This window comes from Dendrobates tinctorius, unplaced genomic scaffold (assembly GCF_039654945.1).
Source record: "Dendrobates tinctorius isolate UK_male_01 unplaced genomic scaffold, ASM3965494v1 ptg000098l, whole genome shotgun sequence".
In the NCBI taxonomy this organism is placed as follows: domain Eukaryota; kingdom Metazoa; phylum Chordata; class Amphibia; order Anura; family Dendrobatidae; genus Dendrobates; species Dendrobates tinctorius.
The window spans coordinates 16,948,617-16,968,441 of record NW_027361766.1 but is presented as its reverse complement, the minus strand read 5'-3'; the positions used below and the strand labels follow the sequence as shown (position 1 = coordinate 16,968,441).

At 41.1% G+C, this 19,825-nt stretch overlaps 1 protein-coding gene across 5 annotated transcripts in view; it reads left to right on the top strand.

Annotated features, from left to right (window-relative positions):
• TRAF3IP3 (TRAF3 interacting protein 3) overlaps window positions 1-19,825 on the top strand; it is a 159,773-nt gene that overhangs the window by 90,152 nt on the left and 49,796 nt on the right. For all 5 annotated transcript variants that reach the window (XM_073587133.1, XM_073587134.1, XM_073587135.1 and 2 more), the window contains 4 exons: window positions 1,240-1,264; window positions 6,775-6,804; window positions 9,754-9,849; window positions 12,325-12,396. In XM_073587133.1, the coding sequence (XP_073443234.1) occupies window positions 1,240-1,264; window positions 6,775-6,804; window positions 9,754-9,849; window positions 12,325-12,396 (223 nt within the window). The remainder of the gene's footprint in view (window positions 1-1,239; window positions 1,265-6,774; window positions 6,805-9,753; window positions 9,850-12,324; window positions 12,397-19,825) is intronic.

The window sequence follows — 19,825 nt, the reverse complement described above, 5'->3', positions numbered from 1 at the left end:
TCCACCTCATTCTTATTTTCAAATAAGTTAACCATTCACTCTCTAAATCCGTATAAGGCCTGTTCACCCTATGGGCTCCCCAACCATTGTGTGGCACGCAGATTCACGCGACCTTCGTCAGTTGCTTCTGATTCATGAAGATGGCGCATACGCTCGAATTCCGTTTAGTTGGGGTGGGTTCGGACGTAAGCCCCAAAGGGACTAACGAATGTGTGACAAAGTGCAGTGTTAAAGGGTGCTTACATAGCAAAAACCCGCTGACAGTTTCAGTTTAAAGAGAGAATGAAGAGGAGGTCATAGGAACATGAGAAGCTCATTCATTCTTTCATCCTGGGTTCTCAAATTCAAACTTCCAAGGTATTCTGTACAATTGGGAGTCGTTTTCACATCTTTTACTGTACTGCCTTGTAAAATGCAGGCACTGTAGTATTTTATATGGTGTTATGTATTATGATGTATAGGACATCTTGAAAACCTTAACAAGAGTAAAAAATCATTGATGGTAGAGTTGGTGCAAATTGATTCATAGGACCCAGTGCAGCAGCAAGATCAGTAATCTTTATCTGCTGGATGGGAGCCCTGAGAACCACCTCCTATCTCCTGGCATTCATGGTTCTTATTTCATTAGCACCTTGGCATGACATGTGATGTCATGCCAGACAGGCTAATCAAAAGTAGAGCCACCGGTCCCAAAGAGAAAGAAACGGGTCCCATACAGCGAATCAATTTGCAGCAATTACCATCATTTAAATTTTTTACATGAATGAATACAAATGAGAAACTTTGTAATATATTTTTCTCCTTCTGGATTTATTGTTCATTCTCAATTCATGGGTAAAATCTGTCTTCAGTGAATTAAAATATTCCTATTACTGAGATAGGAAATAACAGTTGGTGCTTATAGAGTTCTACGGAGAACTGTAACTGTTGTTTTAGAAGGATGGGCAGTGGAATGGCTGTGTCTGCCTCTAGCTCCTCCCTTCTTCTTGCCATTCCATGGAATCTTAAAAGCACAGAGGGTAGTACAAAGTTGTTTATTTTTATGTATGCTATTGATTTGTTAAATCAAATTTAACATGACAATTACTCTTTAAATGACCCTCCTAGGCCCAGAGCTCACTGGCAAATATAATGTTGACTTTTTTAATAGATTTAATGCTTATGTTTGTACATCTGTATTTTAGCTGTAGTTTCAGTTTTTGATGATGATGTATGAATTCTGTTTCTTATTTTTTATAGTTGTGCCATAGCTGTAATGGATTGGGTAAGGACACACAGGATTTTTGCTTTACTCATTTATGCTATGTGATGTTGTGACATAATCCGGCATTTTCTAATTGTCAGTCCTTTATTTTTTTTATATCCTAACACTATTTTATTGGCAAAAGTTAGCTCTGTACACAGAACATAAGCACTGCAATCCGTCTATGTTCACACTATGGCTCACATCGCAAACCCGATTTCTCCAGCGATGCTCTAAGTGTGCTGAAAACTTGCACACCAGAAGACTTCATACACTTCAAATTTATGTTAAGAACCTATAATTCTGCCCTTCACTTCGTCAAACAGACCTACTTCACCACCCTGATCTCCTCACTATCCAACAACCCCAAGAAACTTTTTGACACCTTTCACTCCCTCCTCAGGCCGAAAGCACAAGCCCCTATCACAGACATTTGTGCTGACGACTTGGCCTCCCACTTCATAGCGAAAATAGATAATATCCGTCAGGAAATCTGCTCCCATCCCCCTGAGGCATTGACTCCCATCCCTCCCTGTATTTCCCCTGGCTCACTCTCCACATTCGATCCCATCACAGAAGAAGGAGTCTCCAGGCTCCTCTCTTCTCGTTTGACTACATTCACTTCTCACCCCATTCTCCAGTCGTCACAGCTCATCTAACTACAATCTTTAATCTCTCCCTCTCCTCGGGCATTTTTCCCTCCTCCTTCAAACACTCTATCATTACTCCATTATTAAAGAAACCCGCTCTCGACCCATCCTGCACAAACAACTACAGACCAGTCTTCATTCTCCCCTTCATCTCTAAATTCTTGGAGTGCCTGGTCTACTTCCGCCTTACTCATTACCTCTCCACTCATTCCCTCCTAGACCCTTCACAGTCCGGCTTCCGCCCCCTACATTCGCCAGAAACTGCACTCATCAAAGTGACCAACGACCTTCTGGCAGCAAAATGTAACGGTGACCATTCTCTGCTCATTCTTCTCGACCTTTCTGCAGCTTTCGACACTGTTGACCACCACCTCCTACTCTCTAGGCTCCAGTCACTAGGCATTAAGGACACTGCTCTCTCCTGGTTCTCTTCCTATCTTTCGGACCGCTCCTTCAGTGTTCTATTCGCTGGCTACTGACCTCTCTAAATCTGACATTTCCCTCTCTGTGGATGGCACCATAATAACACCCCGGCAGCAGGCGCGCTGTCTGGCTGTTATGTTTGACATCAATCTCTCCTTCACCTCCCATATACAATCTCTTGCCCGCTCTTGTCGCTTACACCTAAAGAACATCTCTAGAATCCACCCTTTTGTCAACATGGAAGCTACAAAAACGCTCACTGTCGCCCTGATCCACTCAAGCCTGGACTACTGTAACACTCTATTAATTGGCCTCCCCCTCACTCGACTTTTCCCTCTCCAGTCCATTCTTAATGCAGCAGCCAGGGTCGTCCATCTGGCTAATCGGTACTCAGACGCGTCCACCCTTCGCCAGTCGTTACACTGGCTGCCCATTCATTATAGGACCCAATTCAAAATACTTGTTCTCACCCACAAAGCTCTCCACAGTGCGGCAGCCACTTACACCTCCTCCCTCATTTCTGTTTATCGGCCTAACTGATCGCTACGCTCTGCAAATGACTTTTGACTAACCTCTGCACTAATCCATACCTCCCACTCCCTTCTCCAAGATTTCTCCTGCGTTGCGCCAATCCTCTGGAATGCTCTACCACAAGAAATTAGGACCAGCCACAACTTGCACAGTTTTAGGCGCTCCCTCAAAACACATTTGTTCAGAGCAGCCTATCACTTTCACTAATCAAAGTAATTTTATGTGTAGCCCATTCACTTTCTCTATCTATCCCCACCCCCTCAGGATGGCTGGATCATCACTGTAAATACATAATTGTAAATACACACCTGTACTTTGTATCTCCCCCACCTCATTGTAGATTGTAAGCTCTCACGAGCAGGGTTGTTTTATTTTGCTTTAATTATTGTATTATTGTTAACGTTGTTATTTATGACTGTTGTGTTTGAAACTGTTTTACTGTAAAGCGCTGCAGAAAATGTTGGCGCTATATAAATAAAGATTATTATTATTATTATGGCTCACACTGTAATCTTCCTATACTTCATGCCAACACACATCGGGGATCAATGTGATATGAAGTCAATTAACGTACCAACGTATTTTTGTAGTCTGGCAATAAAGAGAAATACATAAAAGGAAATGCATGCAAATACATTGAGAACATGCAAAATCTATGCAATTGTCGCCCTGATTTTAACTTAGGACCCATTTTTGAAAGGCAAAAGAGTCAACCACCAAACCACAGTGCAGCCCACATGCAAAGACCCAATTCACATTAAGTTTATCCCAGTGTCATCTAATATCCTTATAGCCTTCTTCACCATGTTAGGAAAATGAATGAAATAATACTACAATATTTAAAAGTTCTTGAGCTCAACTTTTTACCCGTTCCCAACATGTTACCTACATATACTTCACATGTTGAGTACAGGTATAACCCCAGTTCTAAAAAAGTTTTAACACTGTTTAAAACGCAAAGTAATCAAGATTTGGAAATCTCTTACTGCCATATTTTACTCACAATAAAGCATAGAACATCTATCAGAAAAAGAAAGACCTTTGCAATTCCATTTGAAAAATTAAAGGTGTTGTCTAAAACTGTTATATTTTATTTTTTATTATGCACCTAAAAACTAACAGGAAGGTAGTTGCTAACAGAGGTAATTACCTGCCTGTTCTATCCAGCTCGGGCATTGAGCAGATTTCCAGGCAGCTCTGTGGACAGGGCCTGACTGCCAACATCATGATGATTGACAGCTGGCTCCCCCCAGTTAGGAAGCTGTTTTTAAAGGTAATCTGTAAGTAGGATCAACCATCCTAAGCCGTCTATATGACATGCAGGTCACAGGAAGTCGAATGAAATGATATCTTACTATCTGTGATCAGATGCCTTATTCCAGAAAAATCAATGTTTTTCTTATATGTAAATAAGCTGTTCAGAGCTATGGGCCAGACACTGATCTGCATGTGAATCCACCTTCTAAGATTATTTTACATAAAAGGCGGCATTACCAGTGTGATATGTGATGTGTAATGGCTGCTCTTTGCTCTCTTGATCTCACAGCAGAGCCATGTTATAAGGGCACAGTCAGACTGCTGTATTACCCTCGTGAGGATTGAATCGCAATCATTGGACTGGCTGTCAGCTCTTCTGACCTCAGTGTGACCACCTGTATTTCTATGAAGCTCTCACACTCAGGTCAGGAGAGCCAACGGCCAGCCCTAGGATTGTAATGCGATCATAGCTCAAATACTGTATTTTTCGGATTATAAGACGCACTTTTTTCCCCCAAATTTGGGAGGAAATGGGGGTGCTTCTTATAATGCATATATACCTTACTGGTACCATTGCTGCAGGCAGCAGGCTGGGATGAGGGGGTGTCCGGCGGTGCTGTGGGGGTGTGTGGCGCTGCAGGGGTGTCCGGCGGTGCTGCCTGGTGCTGCTGCTGGTGTCTCCGGTACTACCGGTGCTCTGCCGACATTTTGTGAGAAGCCAGAGCCTCGGCAGTTCCATGGTTTCCTGTGCAGTGGACTCCAGGAAAATGGCGGGGTGGCGCATGTGCAGATGAAATTCTCAGCAACAAGATCTCGGGAGATGAGATCTCAGCGCTAAAATCTCATCTCCCGAGATCTTGGTGCCGAGATCTTCATCTGCGCATGCGCCACCCCCGGCGGCCATTTTCCTGGAGTCCACCGCACAGGAAACCATGGAATTGCCGGGGCTCTGGCCTTTCACAAAATGTTGGCAGAGCCCCGGCAGCAGCGGAGACACCCGCAGCAGCACCGGGCAGCAGTGCCGGACACCCCCGTAGCACCGTCGGGCACCCGCAGCACCGGAGACACCCACAGCAGCAACGGATACCCGCTGCAGCACAGGCAGCAGCACCTGACACCCACAGTAGCATCGGACACCTGCAGCAGCACCAGACACCCGCAGCAGCGTGCTGCACATCGAAACACCCTCTCATCCCAGCCTGTGGCCTGCAACATCAACCCTGAGACCCCGCTTCACCGCAGCCACCACCCCCGGTAAGCAATAAGACCCATGGACTAGAAGAAGCACCACCAATTTATTAAAAAAAAAAAAAAAATTCCTATTTTTCTCCTCAAAAATTGGGGTGCGTCTTATAATCCGGAGCATCTTATAATCCGAAAAATACGGTAATATTGCTATCTGACTGTGCCCTAACACATTTGTAGATTCCTGTCAGTGTTTCAGCTTCCATCCCACAGGCAACCATTTGTTGCAATATTGTTGAATACAGCTGAGCTACAGAGCTGCAAAAATTGTGTTTGCAAGAAGACAAAGTTGAAGTTTACTGTTACGTGTTAGTTACATGTCTCACACTGATAGCTCCCGCTTTGATTTATATTAAGCTGTTGGGGCAGGTTCTCATGCTGATCTATGCCCAGCCCATAGGCGACTTAGGGGGGGTTGATGTTACTGACAGATTCCCTTTAATTTTGTGCCCTAAGATACCATATATGATGGGCATCCAATATTGACTGTCTGCATTGTGCGCATGGATTTCTCAAGCATCTCTGAATCTTTTCATAATATTATATACTGTAGATGGTGGAATAAGTCTTTTCAATTTTTTGGGGGGAACATTTTAGACACAGTTGTTCAGAGTTTGGTGAACCTCTGATCGTATTTGCTTCTGAGAGACTCTGCCTCTCAAACATGCCTTTTTACACACTGCTATGTGACTTAGTTATAAAATAACCCTCCAGTTGTTTCCATTAGTACCACTTACTTTTTTTAGCCTTTTGATAACACTGTCCCAATTTTTTGGAGATCTGTTGCTGCCATCAATTTATAACTTAGGCATTTGTCAATTTTACTTGAAAAAATTAACTAACTTTCAACTTCTTATATGTGTTCCATGTTCTGTTGTGAATAAAATATGACTATTCGAGATTTCCAAATGATTACATTCTTGTTTTCTTTACATTTTACACAGCGTCCCAACTTTGTGGGATTTTGGGTTGTATACCAAGTGTGATGTGGAGCAGAGCTTGCTCCATGTACAAACTATTTTCTGAACCTAACAATCACCTGCAAATCTCATGGTCAGTGATGACTTCAGTTGTAGAACTTTTCCCCTTAAATGACTGTCCACTATTTTAATACTAATTCTAAGCATTGATACAAGGAATTTGTAACCAGATTTCATTATTCAATTGATCTATTAGACCTGATGAGGCTGATGAGCTGGTACTGCTTCCAAAATATAAAATTAAGCCACCTGATATCCCAAGAAGCAGAATGTTGTACGTCATATTGCTATAGATATACACGAATAGACAGCTAATTAGTGTGTTCAATTCAGAAAACAGGTGTTTTACCAGAATATTGACCATGATAAAATATTTTAATTTGAGTCCACCACAAGCTGAAAAATGTTATTTCTATTATTTTTTCATACTTCTTTATGCTTTCAGGAGTTACTTCAGCTCTCTGAATACCTGATGGTAAGTACAGTAATCTAAAGGTAGATTCACACACTGCACCTTGTAATGCATTTTTTCAACAAAAGCTAGACATACAGTGTTAAGGATAAATATACGCTACTCACAAAAAGTTGGGATATTTGGCTTTTGGGTGAAATTTCAGGATGAACCTAAAAGTCACTCTAACCTTTTCAGTGGAACTTAATGTGCCCTTTTCTAAACCTTTGAATGCATATGTCCAACTGTTCAAGGTTTTAGCACATTTTGTACAACTTGCTATTCTCTAACAAGGAGCTTAAAGAGAATCTGTCACCCTTTTTATTGACTATCAGCTGCCGCCACTGACATCAGGGGCTTATCTACAGCATTCTGTAATGCTGTAGATAAGCCCCCGATGTAACCTGAAAGAGAAGAAAAATACGTTAGATTATACTCACCAGAGGGGGCGGTCCGGTCCGATGGGTGTTGCGGTTAAGTCCGGCGCCTCCCATCTTCATACGATGACGTCCTCTTCTTCCCGTCCTGGAGTGGATCCGGCGCAGGCGCACTGCTCTGCCCTGTTGAGGGCAGAGCAAAGTCCTGCAGTGCGCAGGCGTCGGGAGAGGTCTGGCGCCCGCACACTACAGTATTCTGCACTGCCCTCAACAAGGTGACAGATTCCCTTTAATGGCAAAATTCACAATGGGTATTTGATTCATGAATTTCGGGGTTAAATTAGAATTGGTATTAAACAGTCCTTCACATAATGCTGTTCACATTTTGAAGTCATGAGATTGAGACGACACCTAACAATTGATCAACAGTACCTCGCCATTGCGAGGCTTCAAGCAGGATGTTTTCAGACAGAAGCTCAGAGTGTCATAAGCAGGTTGTAACAGAAATATTGGAAGAGTCACAGAAAGGCAGAGAAGTGGTGTCCATTGACCACATCCCACACTAATGACCACTTCATTGTGAACAATGCCTTTGGTGAATGCCACACAACTCCAGGCACATGTTAGGGAGGTAAGAGGCACCCAAGTGTCACGTCAGACCATAACCATTTACATCAGTGTGGTCTGCATGCTTGATGACCTGCAAGAGTACCTGATCCCACCATCTGGCACAGGTGTCCTCCTCTTGTATTTGCCAGGGAGCATTACACTGGACAAGAAACCTGTGGGCCTCAGTGCTGTTCACTGATTAAAGTCTGTTCACACTGAGCAATAATGATGGCCGCTAACGATGTTAGAGACATCAAAGAGAGCACTAGGCATCAGCCACTGTTGTCACCAGATGAGCTTTTGGTGGTGGTGGTGTTAGTATGGGCAGGTGTCTAGTCAATACAGAACTGCCCTACATTTTGTACAGCGATAAGCCCCTACTATTTAAATAATATTAATCCAGTCATTGTGCTTCTGCATTAACAACACAGGCCTAATTTCATCTTCATGGACGAAAATGCTCAAGCTCATTGAGGCCGCATCATTAGGGAACGGCTGCTGGAGACTGGAGTACCTCAAATGGAGTGGCCTGCCCTTTCTCCAAACCTGAATCCCATAGAAAACCTATGAGATCAGCTGAGTCGCTATGTAGAGGCTCGTAACTCTGTACCCCAGAACTTCAAAGACATGAGGGCCGCAGTTCAAGAAGAGTGGGATGCCATACCTCAGCAGACAATAACATGACTTGAGAACAGCATGAGAAGTTGTTGTCAAGCTGTAATTTATGCTCAAGCCCACATGAAAAGTTATTGAGTGACATTTTTGGGCTGATATACCCACAATTGTTGTTGGCTTTTGTTTCAATAAATTGTTTGAGATGAGGAAATCACCTTTGCATGCTTCTAGTTAAATCCCCTATTTTCATGATAACTGTAGCGTGAACTTTTTAAGTTTTCCATAAATTTTGCCTGAAAGCCAAGTATCCCTAACTTTTTGTGAGTAGTATAAGTTCTTCCTCTATTTAAATAATACAATTCCTGATCCTTTGCCATTCCAGTGCAGTTCATCTACAGGGATTCACCTTAACAACCACCTACCTTTACTGTAACTATATATGGTGCAGGGTTGAATGGGGTAAAGTGCCAAGACACTTAATGTAACATCTGTGCGAAATCACGCATCTTCTGTTTCAATTTTCACTGCTGGGTAGCAGTGCGCTTTTTTTGCTTGTGACATGTGACAGCACCAGTCCTGTTTATTCCCGTGGACTTTTGGTACTACTTTATAAGGGAGCTATGGGGTTAATTTTAATCTAGGTTTTGATCACACCTTCCTGAGAGCTCTGGCTGGAGCAGTCAGCTATTTAAAACCCTGAAGCTCTGACTCTAGTGCCAGTCAATAGCATTACTGACCCTGCTTGACGACCCTTCCTGCCTCTGGTTCGCTTTTCCGGAGAGCAGCTTTTCCATGGAAGCAATCCACTGGACCCTGTTGTTAGACCAGATTCCTGAACAGGGGTTAAAGTTGTGATTCCTCTGGAATCTGCCAGACGTAGAAATTTGTGCCAAGTCTGTGTGAGGGTAGCCTTTTTGAACCCGTGGCCTCTGAGAATCGTGGCATTAGGCCCTGACTTGACTTGAGGCATGGCTACGCCCACCCACCATATTCAACAAAAGTGGTGAAATTTCTTACTTCAAAAATGTTACTTCAATCCTTAACTAGACTAATATTTCTGGTGAAGCACATAGAGGCGTACGTCACTGATAAGATACACTGAATTCATTAGGTGGCGTGCATTTTATTCCTGTGCAATACTCATTAAGAATGGCATACAAATTTTCTGTCTTAATGAATCGGGCCTTACTCTTTATTTTCTCATGCCATTGTGGCTGGTTATATCAATCTAAATACCTAGTTATAGTTAGTCAAGGTATTACCTTTTTTATCTAAATGATTGTTTAGGTCTGAGATATTAATACGTTTGCGGTCACCAGAAAATTGTTAAATGAGTAATATGTATTTATTGAGATCCATTATCATTTTGCAGGAAGCCCTACACAGGGAGCGGAAACTGAAGAAGAAACTTTGTATCTTACAGGAGCTTCTCAGTGTACTTGTGCAAACCTCAGAGAAGTCATGGATGGTAATTACTCACTGTTTTAGTATACAATTACAGATCACTATTAAGCAAAAGAAGAAAATCTATATAAATTATCTAATTGTAGTAAAAACAAAGCGAACTATGTATCTATAACTGCTTTCTGATGATATCTATTAACCAGTTTCCCAATCACTATGTGTGCATAATTAAATGATAAGGGAATACAATGTAAAAAAAATAGATGAACATTCAGTGAATATAAAAAGTTAAAATGCCAGGTTTTTGGCATATTAAAAATTACACTGTCTAAACATTGGAGATGTCGTTGTGTTCAGAATTAGCCAATTACATTTAAGTGCATGTTAAATAGTAGTCAGTCAATACACAACTGCCATTATTTACTGTGATTCTGACAATTACATATGGAATTTGGCTGTCCTAGTAGGATTTTCCTGACATCTTCACTAGAAAAATACGATACTGGACATGTGACCGTGATCTCAGTGTTGTACTCCCATCATTTTATACCATGTAGAAACCCGATTTATGCAACTCTATATAAAAGAAATGTATATAATGCCCGTACACTGTGGTAAGATAAAAGAAATGTATTTGTATAACACTATATAAAAAACAAAGTACATACTTTTGTATATATAGTATGTATATATTTATACACTGTATATACAGTTGTGCTTAAAAGTTTATATACCCCGAGCAAAATTTTTGCTTTCTTGGCCTTTTTTCAGAGAATTTGAATGATAACACCAAACATTTTTCTCCACTCATGGTTAGTGGCTGGGTGAAGCCATTTATTGTCAAACTACTGTGTTTTCTCTTTTTAAATTATAATGACAACCCAAAATATCCAAATGACCCTGATCAAAAGTTCCCATACCCTGGTGATTTTGGCCAGATAACATGCACAGAAGTTGAGACAAATAGGTTTGACTGGCTACTAAAGATAACATCCTCACCTGTGACCTGTTTGCTTGGAATCAGTGTGTGTGCATAAAAGCTGCATGGGTTTCTGAGATCCAGGCAGACTCTTGCATCTTTCATCCAGCCACTGCCATTTCTGGATTGTGAGTAATGGGGAAAGCAAAAGAATTGTCAATGGATCTACGGGAAAAGGTAGTTGAACTGTATAAAACAGGAAAGGGATACAAAAAGATATCCAAGGAATTGATAATGCTAGTCAGCAGCGTTCAGACTGTGAATAAAAAAATGGAAAATCAGGGGCTCTGTTAAAACAAAACCAGTCAGGTATACCAACAAAAATTTTGTCCACAACTGCTAGGAAAATTGTTCGGGATGCAAAGAAAAACCCATGAATAACATCAGCTGAAATACTGGACTTTGTGAAAACTAGCGGTGTGGCTGTTTCAAGATGCACAACAAGGAGGCACTGGAAGAAAAATAGTCTGCATGGTCGAGTCGCTAGAAGAAAGCCATTACTGTGCAAATGCCATAAAGTATTTCGCCTACAGTATAAAAAACAGCACAGAGACAAGCCTCAAAACTTCTAGAATAAGGTAATTTGGAGTGATGAGACCAAAGTTGAACTTTTTGGCCACAACCATAAACATTACATTTGGAGAGAGGTCAACAAGGCCTCTGATGAAAGGAACACCATTCCTACTGTAAAGCATGGAGGTGGGTCGCTGATGTTTTGGGGATGTGTGAGCTACAAAGGCACAGGAAACTTGGTCAAAGTTGAAGGAAAGTTGAATGCAGCACATTATCAGAAAATACTGGAGGCAAATATGCAATCATCAGCCCGGAAACTGCGCATTAGACATATTTGTATGTTCCAACATGACAACGATCCAAAACACAAGGCCAAGTCGACCTGTTGTTGACTATAACTACCACAAAAGACTTCAAGCTATCATTGATGTTAGATGGGGCATTGCACAGTATTAAGAAATGGGGTATGTGAAATTTTGATCAGGGTCAATTGGAGGTTTTGAGTTGTCATTATGATTTAAAAAGAGAAAACACTGTAGTTTGACAATAAATGGCTTCACACAATCGCTAACCATGAGTGGAGAAAACGGTTTGGTGTTATCATTCATAATCTCAGAAAAAAGGCCAAGAAAGCAAAAATTCTGCCAGGGTATGTAAACCTTTGAGCACAACTGTATATAGTGTTCTGTGCTAGAGAAAAGTACATCACATTAGTATCATGATAATAACTAGAACTAGTTATCTCTTGGTGAATCTGACATCTCAGCAGAGGAGGTTTTTCAAGTTTCCTCTATGGTGGGTTGCGAGGCTGATGACAGGATAGAAGTAGAAAGTATTGACAGGAAGTACAGCTGAGTAGATCAGATGAGCTGAGCTAGGTATGTATGTGCAGACAATATGTTTTCATGTACGTGGTAATTAAAGCATCGTCACTGCCCATTTTGCTCATGCTTGCTTTCTGTGCATGGTGGTGATCTTTCCTGACAGTATTGCACATGCCTTCTAATAACACCTGCATTACCCTTCCTGTCGGTGCACGTCTTACAGGCCCAGCTTAATGAGGACCATTTAAAGTCAAAAGTGGCAAATCTTGAAAACCAGCTGTTCTTCTACTCCCAGGTACATTAGATAGAAAAGTCCTTTCTTTCTGTATTTCTGTATGCATGAAGGTTGTTTTTCCAGATATGTCGTCCTGTGATATATAAACTACAATTAGGCTTCTCCAATTAAACATCAGCTTTCCCATGTGCAGTGTTTTACAATTGGTGGAGGCTGATGAACAGATCTGGTCACATGCTCCTCCACCAGCAGCCATTGTGAGGACAGCATAGCCATGCGGTCTGTAAAGAAGACAGGAATAAGTGCATGAGGAGAACCTATAATACTTATATTGAATATAGTTTCCAAGAGAAAAATGTCGCACTCTGCGGGATAATGATGAATGTTTATTGACACTGAATTACATGTCACGTCGGAGATGTGAAGGAGAGTGTGTCAAATGGCTGACAATGATGAATGTTTATTGACACTGAATTACATGTCACGTCGGAGATGTGAAGGAGAGTGTGTCAAATGGCTGACTACGGCCGTTTCACGCTACTCGAGCGCTTCCACGGGTCAAAGTGCAGGAGGAAATGACGGATACTTATGCATACCAATCACTCCTCCTGCCAGCCACTAAAAAAATAACAAGTGAAACAGACAAGTGTTACGTGCAGACATATAAAAACATACAATTTACCGCCTCAGCGGGAACAATAACTTTACATATAAAATTACTAAGATTACAAGGAGCAATAAATCATTATCAGTGTTACTGGTTAACCCCTATAATTAAGTTAACTCTTCTGGATAATCTATTCCGGACCAAATATGTGCTCCCATTAAATATAATATAATTGTGATATATTGCGACTATGTCGTAGCTCCTGTTTCCAGGATAAAAATCACTGACAGCTATCTTATTGCCATTTATATTATAATAATATCCTAGAAAAACTATTTTCTCACGATCAAAACGGATTAAGACAAATTTAACTATGTAGTACAAAATTAAGCGAATAATAAACTGCCCCAATTTTATATAAATTTTTTATCAAGCAAAATACCACGCCGAATGTCATAAATTTATATACCTCCCAGACATGATTCTTGTGTTATAATCTCATAATATTAAGCAAAATACATTTATATGAATCAATTATCATAAAAAAATAGCCATATCTACTTTATCATTGAAACCTGCGGGACCCGTCGCCCGTGTATCCATGATCCATTTCGATTCCCGCTGCAATAATAATTTATGCAAGTTCCCCCCTTGTGGGGGTAACATCACTTTTTCAATACCCGCAAAAGTAAGGACACCCGGATCCGTCCCATGTACAGTCCTGACATGGTCAATGAGACGTGGCACTCCTTTCCCAGATTTTATCGACTTGAAGTGCTCCCGAAATCGAACATAAAGCGGGCGTATTGTCTTTCCTATATAAAAAAACCGACATGTACAGAAGATAACATAAACCACATGATCTGTCTTGCATGTAATAAAGCTGGACACCGTATGTCTAACTGCACCCATTTGCAGTGTACGATCAGTACAATGATACCTACAATAGGGACATTGTCCACATTTATAATTACCTTTAGGTATTCCTTGATTTAACCATGTGTCACGTTGAGTTATTAAACGATTCTGGACTAAAACGTCCCTAATCCTTGTACTGCGTCTATTGGAAATCAAAGGTCCTCTGGACACTATATCAATCAATTCCCTGTCTTGTTCCAAAACATGCCAATGTTTCCTTATTACGGATCTGATTTGTCTATCCATGGGGCCATAACGAAAACAAAAGGTAAATCTTTTTTCTTTCTTACTTTCTTTACTCTGTTGATTTATTATGCATCTCCTGTTATCATCCCATTGTGATTTCACTTTTTGAAGTGTAGTATCTAATAAATGGTCAGGGTACCCTCGTTGTCTCAATCTCTCATGTAATTCTCTGGATTGTCGTTCCCGACCCTCAACTGTATTATTGACACGAAATATTCGTAAAAATTGACTATATGGTAATGAATTAACAGTATGTGTGGGGTGATAACTGTCAAACCGCAATACGGAGTTGGTGGCTATAGATTTCCTAAAAACCGATGTACATATAGTATCATCCTTGATCTCCAAAAGGACATCAAGAAACTCCAATTTGGTACCTCCAAAATTATATGTGAACACCATGTTCATGTGATTCATGTCATTTAAATAGTTAACAAATTCAACAAATGTCTCTTTTGTACCCTCCCAGATTATGAACACATCGTCCACATATCTGAGGTATAATCTGATATGTCTGAAATACCTCTGCATATTATAAACGTATTTCTCCTCAAAAGCTCCCAAGAACAAATTCGCAAACGTGCAAGATACCGGCGTGCCCATCGCAGTTCCCACATTTTGACAATACCATTTTGAATCAAAAGTAAAAGCATTGTGTGTTAGAATAAAACTCAATGCATCACAAACTAAATCTATGAAACCTTGCTCTTTCCCTGTCGTACCTAAAATTTCCCTAATAGTGTCAACTCCCAATTGTTGAGGAATTCTTGTATAGAGACTTTCTACATCTATTGATGTTAAAAAGAAACCAGGTTGCCACCCAAACCCATGTATTACTTCTAGAAAAGCTTTAGTGTCTCTTATATAGGACGGGATCTGAATAAGCAATGGCCGTAATAGCCAATCTACATATTGTGAAAGTGCCTCCGTCACTGATCCTATCCCAGAAACAATGGGGCGACCTGGAGGACAGGATAGGGATTTGTGTATCTTAGGTACATGGTACCAATGGGGACGCGTAGGAAAATCAGGCAACAGTTTTTCTGCCTTTTTTTCAGAAATAATATTTTTTATGACATATTGCCTGAGTAAGGACCTCAAATCTTTTATGAATTTGTGGGTAGGATCCCCCATCAATTTCGTATATGTGACTGTATCTGATAGATGTCGGTGGGCTTCTGCTAGGTACATATCTCTCGGCAATAACACTGTATTCCCTCCTTTATCTGATGGTCTCACCACTGTGTCTGTCCATTCTCTAATTTCTCTCAGTGCTGACTTCTCTGCCACTGTCAAATTTGAGGGAGCTGTGGGATATACTAATGCCTCTACATCTTTAATGACTAACGTCTCAAATAAATCAATAAGATTTCCTGGGGAGACAGGGGGCATATATTGTGATGTTACCCCCCCTAAAAAAGGTGTATATATCGTTTGTGGGTAGTCACCCCTAGATTCAGTGATACTCAACAATAGGGCAGCATCTTCATGCACTTCTGCCAATGTACCTACTCCTGCCATAAATCCCAAAGGACCCACTTCACATTGCACCTCCCCTGATAATGGAGTGTTAATGGGGGTTTTTTGTAAAAATTGCTTATGCAGATGCATCTTCCTAATGGATTTAAATAAATCAATCTTAAATTCTGTCAAATCAAAACTATCTGGTATACAAAAATTCAGACCCTTGGCTAATAATGAATGATGTGAATCATTCAACACATGATCAGTTAAATTTATTACTGCATGCGACAGTGTGTCCCTTATCGTCTCGATCTCCATGAGACTTGCTTTCTCTTGCGGTTTTGTCCATACGGCCTTCCTCCTTCCTCTTCTGATCCTCCGCCTAAAGGGATATTATGTCCAGACACACCTGCTTCTGCTGATATCTGCTGGTCAATTGCAGACATGGATAAACTGGCTCCCTCTCCCATGCTTGAATCAGAATCCGTTGTTAAATAATCTCTCCTGTGTGGAGCCTGATTCTGTTTACGATAATGGCGCTTATATTTCCCTTTTCCTGACTGTCCATTATGTACATTCGTTCTTTGCTTATTCCAACTGAATATCTGGCCATTCAAAAAATCATGTTTGTCTCGTAAAAATTTGTCTCGTTTTCTAGACTTAATCTCTGCCTGCATTGGCAACAATTTACTGTCCATTTTTTTATTAAATGTAAGCCACTGATTATCTGTCATTCTCGATTTTAACTCGTCTTGTGATTTCATTAAATCCTCTTTAACTGTGTCATAATTACGCAAGTTGGTATCCAAGACCAATTGCAATAAATCTTGCGAACATTTAAGTAGAATTTTCTCCCATTCCATTCTAAAGGAAGCATCACCTTTGAACTCAGAAATTTCCTTCCACACTCTCAATCCGCGAGGTATGTGTCCACAGTCTCTGTAGGACTTCAATGAATTATTGGTCCAAAATAACTTTGTTTCCCTCTCAGCCAGATTCATTAATTTAAATTCCAAAGCTTTAGTGCTTAAAGCCTGCACTTCATCACACGTTTCACACTCTTTGAAGTAATTATCAACATCCTCCCGACCAGCCTGTAAGCTCTGTCCCAGTGTAGCTGTATCCGCCTCCATGTCCAAAGACATGGTTAAACTACTTCATGTGCTGCGTCTGGATAATCCAAACTAACAATCCGGTAACCAAGCGTGCTCAGTCCAGAAACAAATAATGCTAATGAAGTCAATGCAAGAAAGCGGACGGCACCGCTGTTACCGTGCTAAGGTCCGTGGCTGGCAGCAGGCGGAGAGCTCACATCCAGGACTCCCGGGTGCTTGACCTCGTAGCAAGACGAATATAGTTTCAGCCATTTGACACACTCTCCTTCACATCTCCGACGTGACATGTAATTCAGTGTCAATAAACATTCATCATTATCCCGCAGAGTGCGACCTTTTTCTCTTGGAAACTATATTCGTCTTGCTACAAGGTCAAGCACCCGGGAGTCCTGGATGTGAGCTCTCCGCCTGCTGCCAGCCACGGACCTTAGCACGGTAACAGCGGTGCCGTCCGCTTTCTTGCATTGACTTATATTGAATATATTAAAATATATTATTAAGTGCCACAAAATCATGTCCCAAACATATCTGTTGAAATAAAGATATAAAGTGTCGGACCCCTTGAAATTTGCATCACTGCAAATATATCATTTTTAAGTAAGCATCCAAACCATATTGCCCTTATCTGTGGTGTAAATGTTTTTGACAACTAATATTATTCCATTGTTTTGTAACGATGAATTGGTTTAGTTTGTGAATTACAATATAGCAGCGGTTGCCAACCTTCTTTACCTTGAGAGCCATATTCAAGTCTGAGAGAGAGACGCAAGCCACATCCAATACCCTCACCGCCCCAGGAATAGTGACATTCAGCTCCAGCCTCCCCCGAGAACCCGCATTATTGGTAGAATGACAGCCAAAGCTTCCTCACAGAAATAGTACCTTACCATTATTGGGTATTCGCACATCAAGCACTCCCAACACGCAATCATATCGAGCTTCAATCATTTCCTCTATCCTCTATCTCTGCAATCCAAAGGGCAGTATATGTGCGTCCAGATCTGCACTTCTACTCTCCAAAGTCACTATCTGCAGACCATAGTTGTTTGCTAGGCCTGCTGCTAATACACCAAGCCACACATCATAGACCTGCGAGCCACATGCGGCTCACAAGCTACAGGTTGGGGATCCCTGCAATACAGTGGGGTTAGCCTGTATATGTGATATGGAGAAATAAAGTAATCCCCGGCTAGTCTTAAACTGTATGTACTTCTTAGTAAACACAGATTACTGTTCTGGATTGGAAATATAGTGTCTGCCTATAGTGGTATTTCCACTGATCATTAAAGTGTTGGAGACTTAAAAGTCGAAAAAAGGTTCTCCAAACTGATAAAATTAAATTAAAAACATAACTGTTCTGCTTAAAGGGTATCTGCCAGTAAGATCAACCCACCTAAGCCATCTATGTGGCCAAGTAGGCCATAGGAAGCTGAACAAAATGATACCTTGATATCTGCGATCCGATGTCTTACTCCAGAGATATCCATATTTTTTAATATGTTAAATGAACTGTTAAGATCTATGGGCTGGACACTGACCTGTATGAGAATCTGCCTCCGGGGAATTTTTTTTTAAATGAAAGATGGCGTTACTTGTGTGAGAAATGTAATGACTGACAAGTCTGCTCTTTATATCTCTATGTCGCACATTGCTCAGAAACGCTGCAGAAATTGTGCAACATCAAAAACTCACCAAAAGCTCATTGTGGGAACCTTTAGATTACATACATGTGCAGCCAATATGACGCAATCATCCCAAATTCTCAAGGTAAAATTGCTGTGATTTCCCAGCAATATTCACATTTGTTACTTGTGGTCTTTACGCAAAAAAGGTTATTGAATTGCCGCATATGTCGGAATTCTGCAAAAAGAATTGATATGCTGCGGATTATTTGAAAATCCACAATCCATGTCAATTTACATCCAGATGACATTGACAACATGTAGATGAGTTTTGTTAAATATCACCCACTTTGGCTTGTACTGTTTTACACTGCAGATTTACCACTACAAAATTGGCACGGGAAATGGGCAGGAAGTTTCCCAAGTGCAATGCTGCTCAGTGCTGGGCCTTTGCTGCAGTTGGACTTAATCCAAGCATTCTGTTGGGAACTAAACAACCTGTACTCTTACCTGTACACAGTTCTCAGCTATTTAAAAAATATTGTTATTTCCTTGACATAAACAAGGGGGAAAAGGAAAATGTGAAGGATCACCATCACTACAAGCTGTAGTTATAGTGTTCATTCTGTGCTATGGAGCAGGATGCTGAAGACACATTGGTGCCAGTCTGAAGTATAGGCACAAACATTAGCCCCCTGGTGGAAATTCAGTGAGCACAGCAGAAAACCAATTTCCGGTTGGCAACCCATGTATTCCTAGGTATTGCTCTACAATACACCGGTACGCTCTGCTTGATGTGGCTCATACAGTTGCATTGTAATGGAAATTATGGGGCACTTGAAGGCTGCAGTCGAGCAAGTTAAATTGGGGTGATAGTTCTGAATAAACAGGAATCTTTGTGAGTCATCACCACAGGAATGACTGCCTGAATGACTGTAATCAATGCTCTAATAAAATCAAGTGAAAAATCACTGAATGCAAGCAGTTATCATGTCTGATCTTGCCAGAGTCCTAATGTGCGATCTCAGCCATATCTTCTGCTTGATGCAGCATTTAAAGCTCATTCAGGAACACTGCATGCTCCTGCAAAAAGATACCGGCTTGTCACCGAGACACGGAGACTGTGTTGACATGTCCTTGGACTGAGTCCCCCCAAACCACCAAAATGAGGTGTCTGTGGCTCTCTATTGTGGACTTTTCTTTCTTCATCTTTAGAAAGGAATCTGTCAGCAGGCTTTCGCTATGTAATCTGAGGGCAGCATGAGGTAGGGGCTGAGGCACTGATTTCATTGTTGTGTCACTTATTAGGTTTTGTGCTGTTGTTTCAATACAAGGAGTGTTTTATCAGCTCTAGATTACCACTGCCGAACTAAGTGCCCGTGTACATCCTGGTCCAATCACGTCCCCAGCACTGTTTTTCAGCTTTCTGTCAATATACAATGTACACAGAAAGCTGGTAATCGAGGATGTGGGCAGAGTAGCTTTTGAGCTCTGCTACTTCTAAAAACTCTGATTGT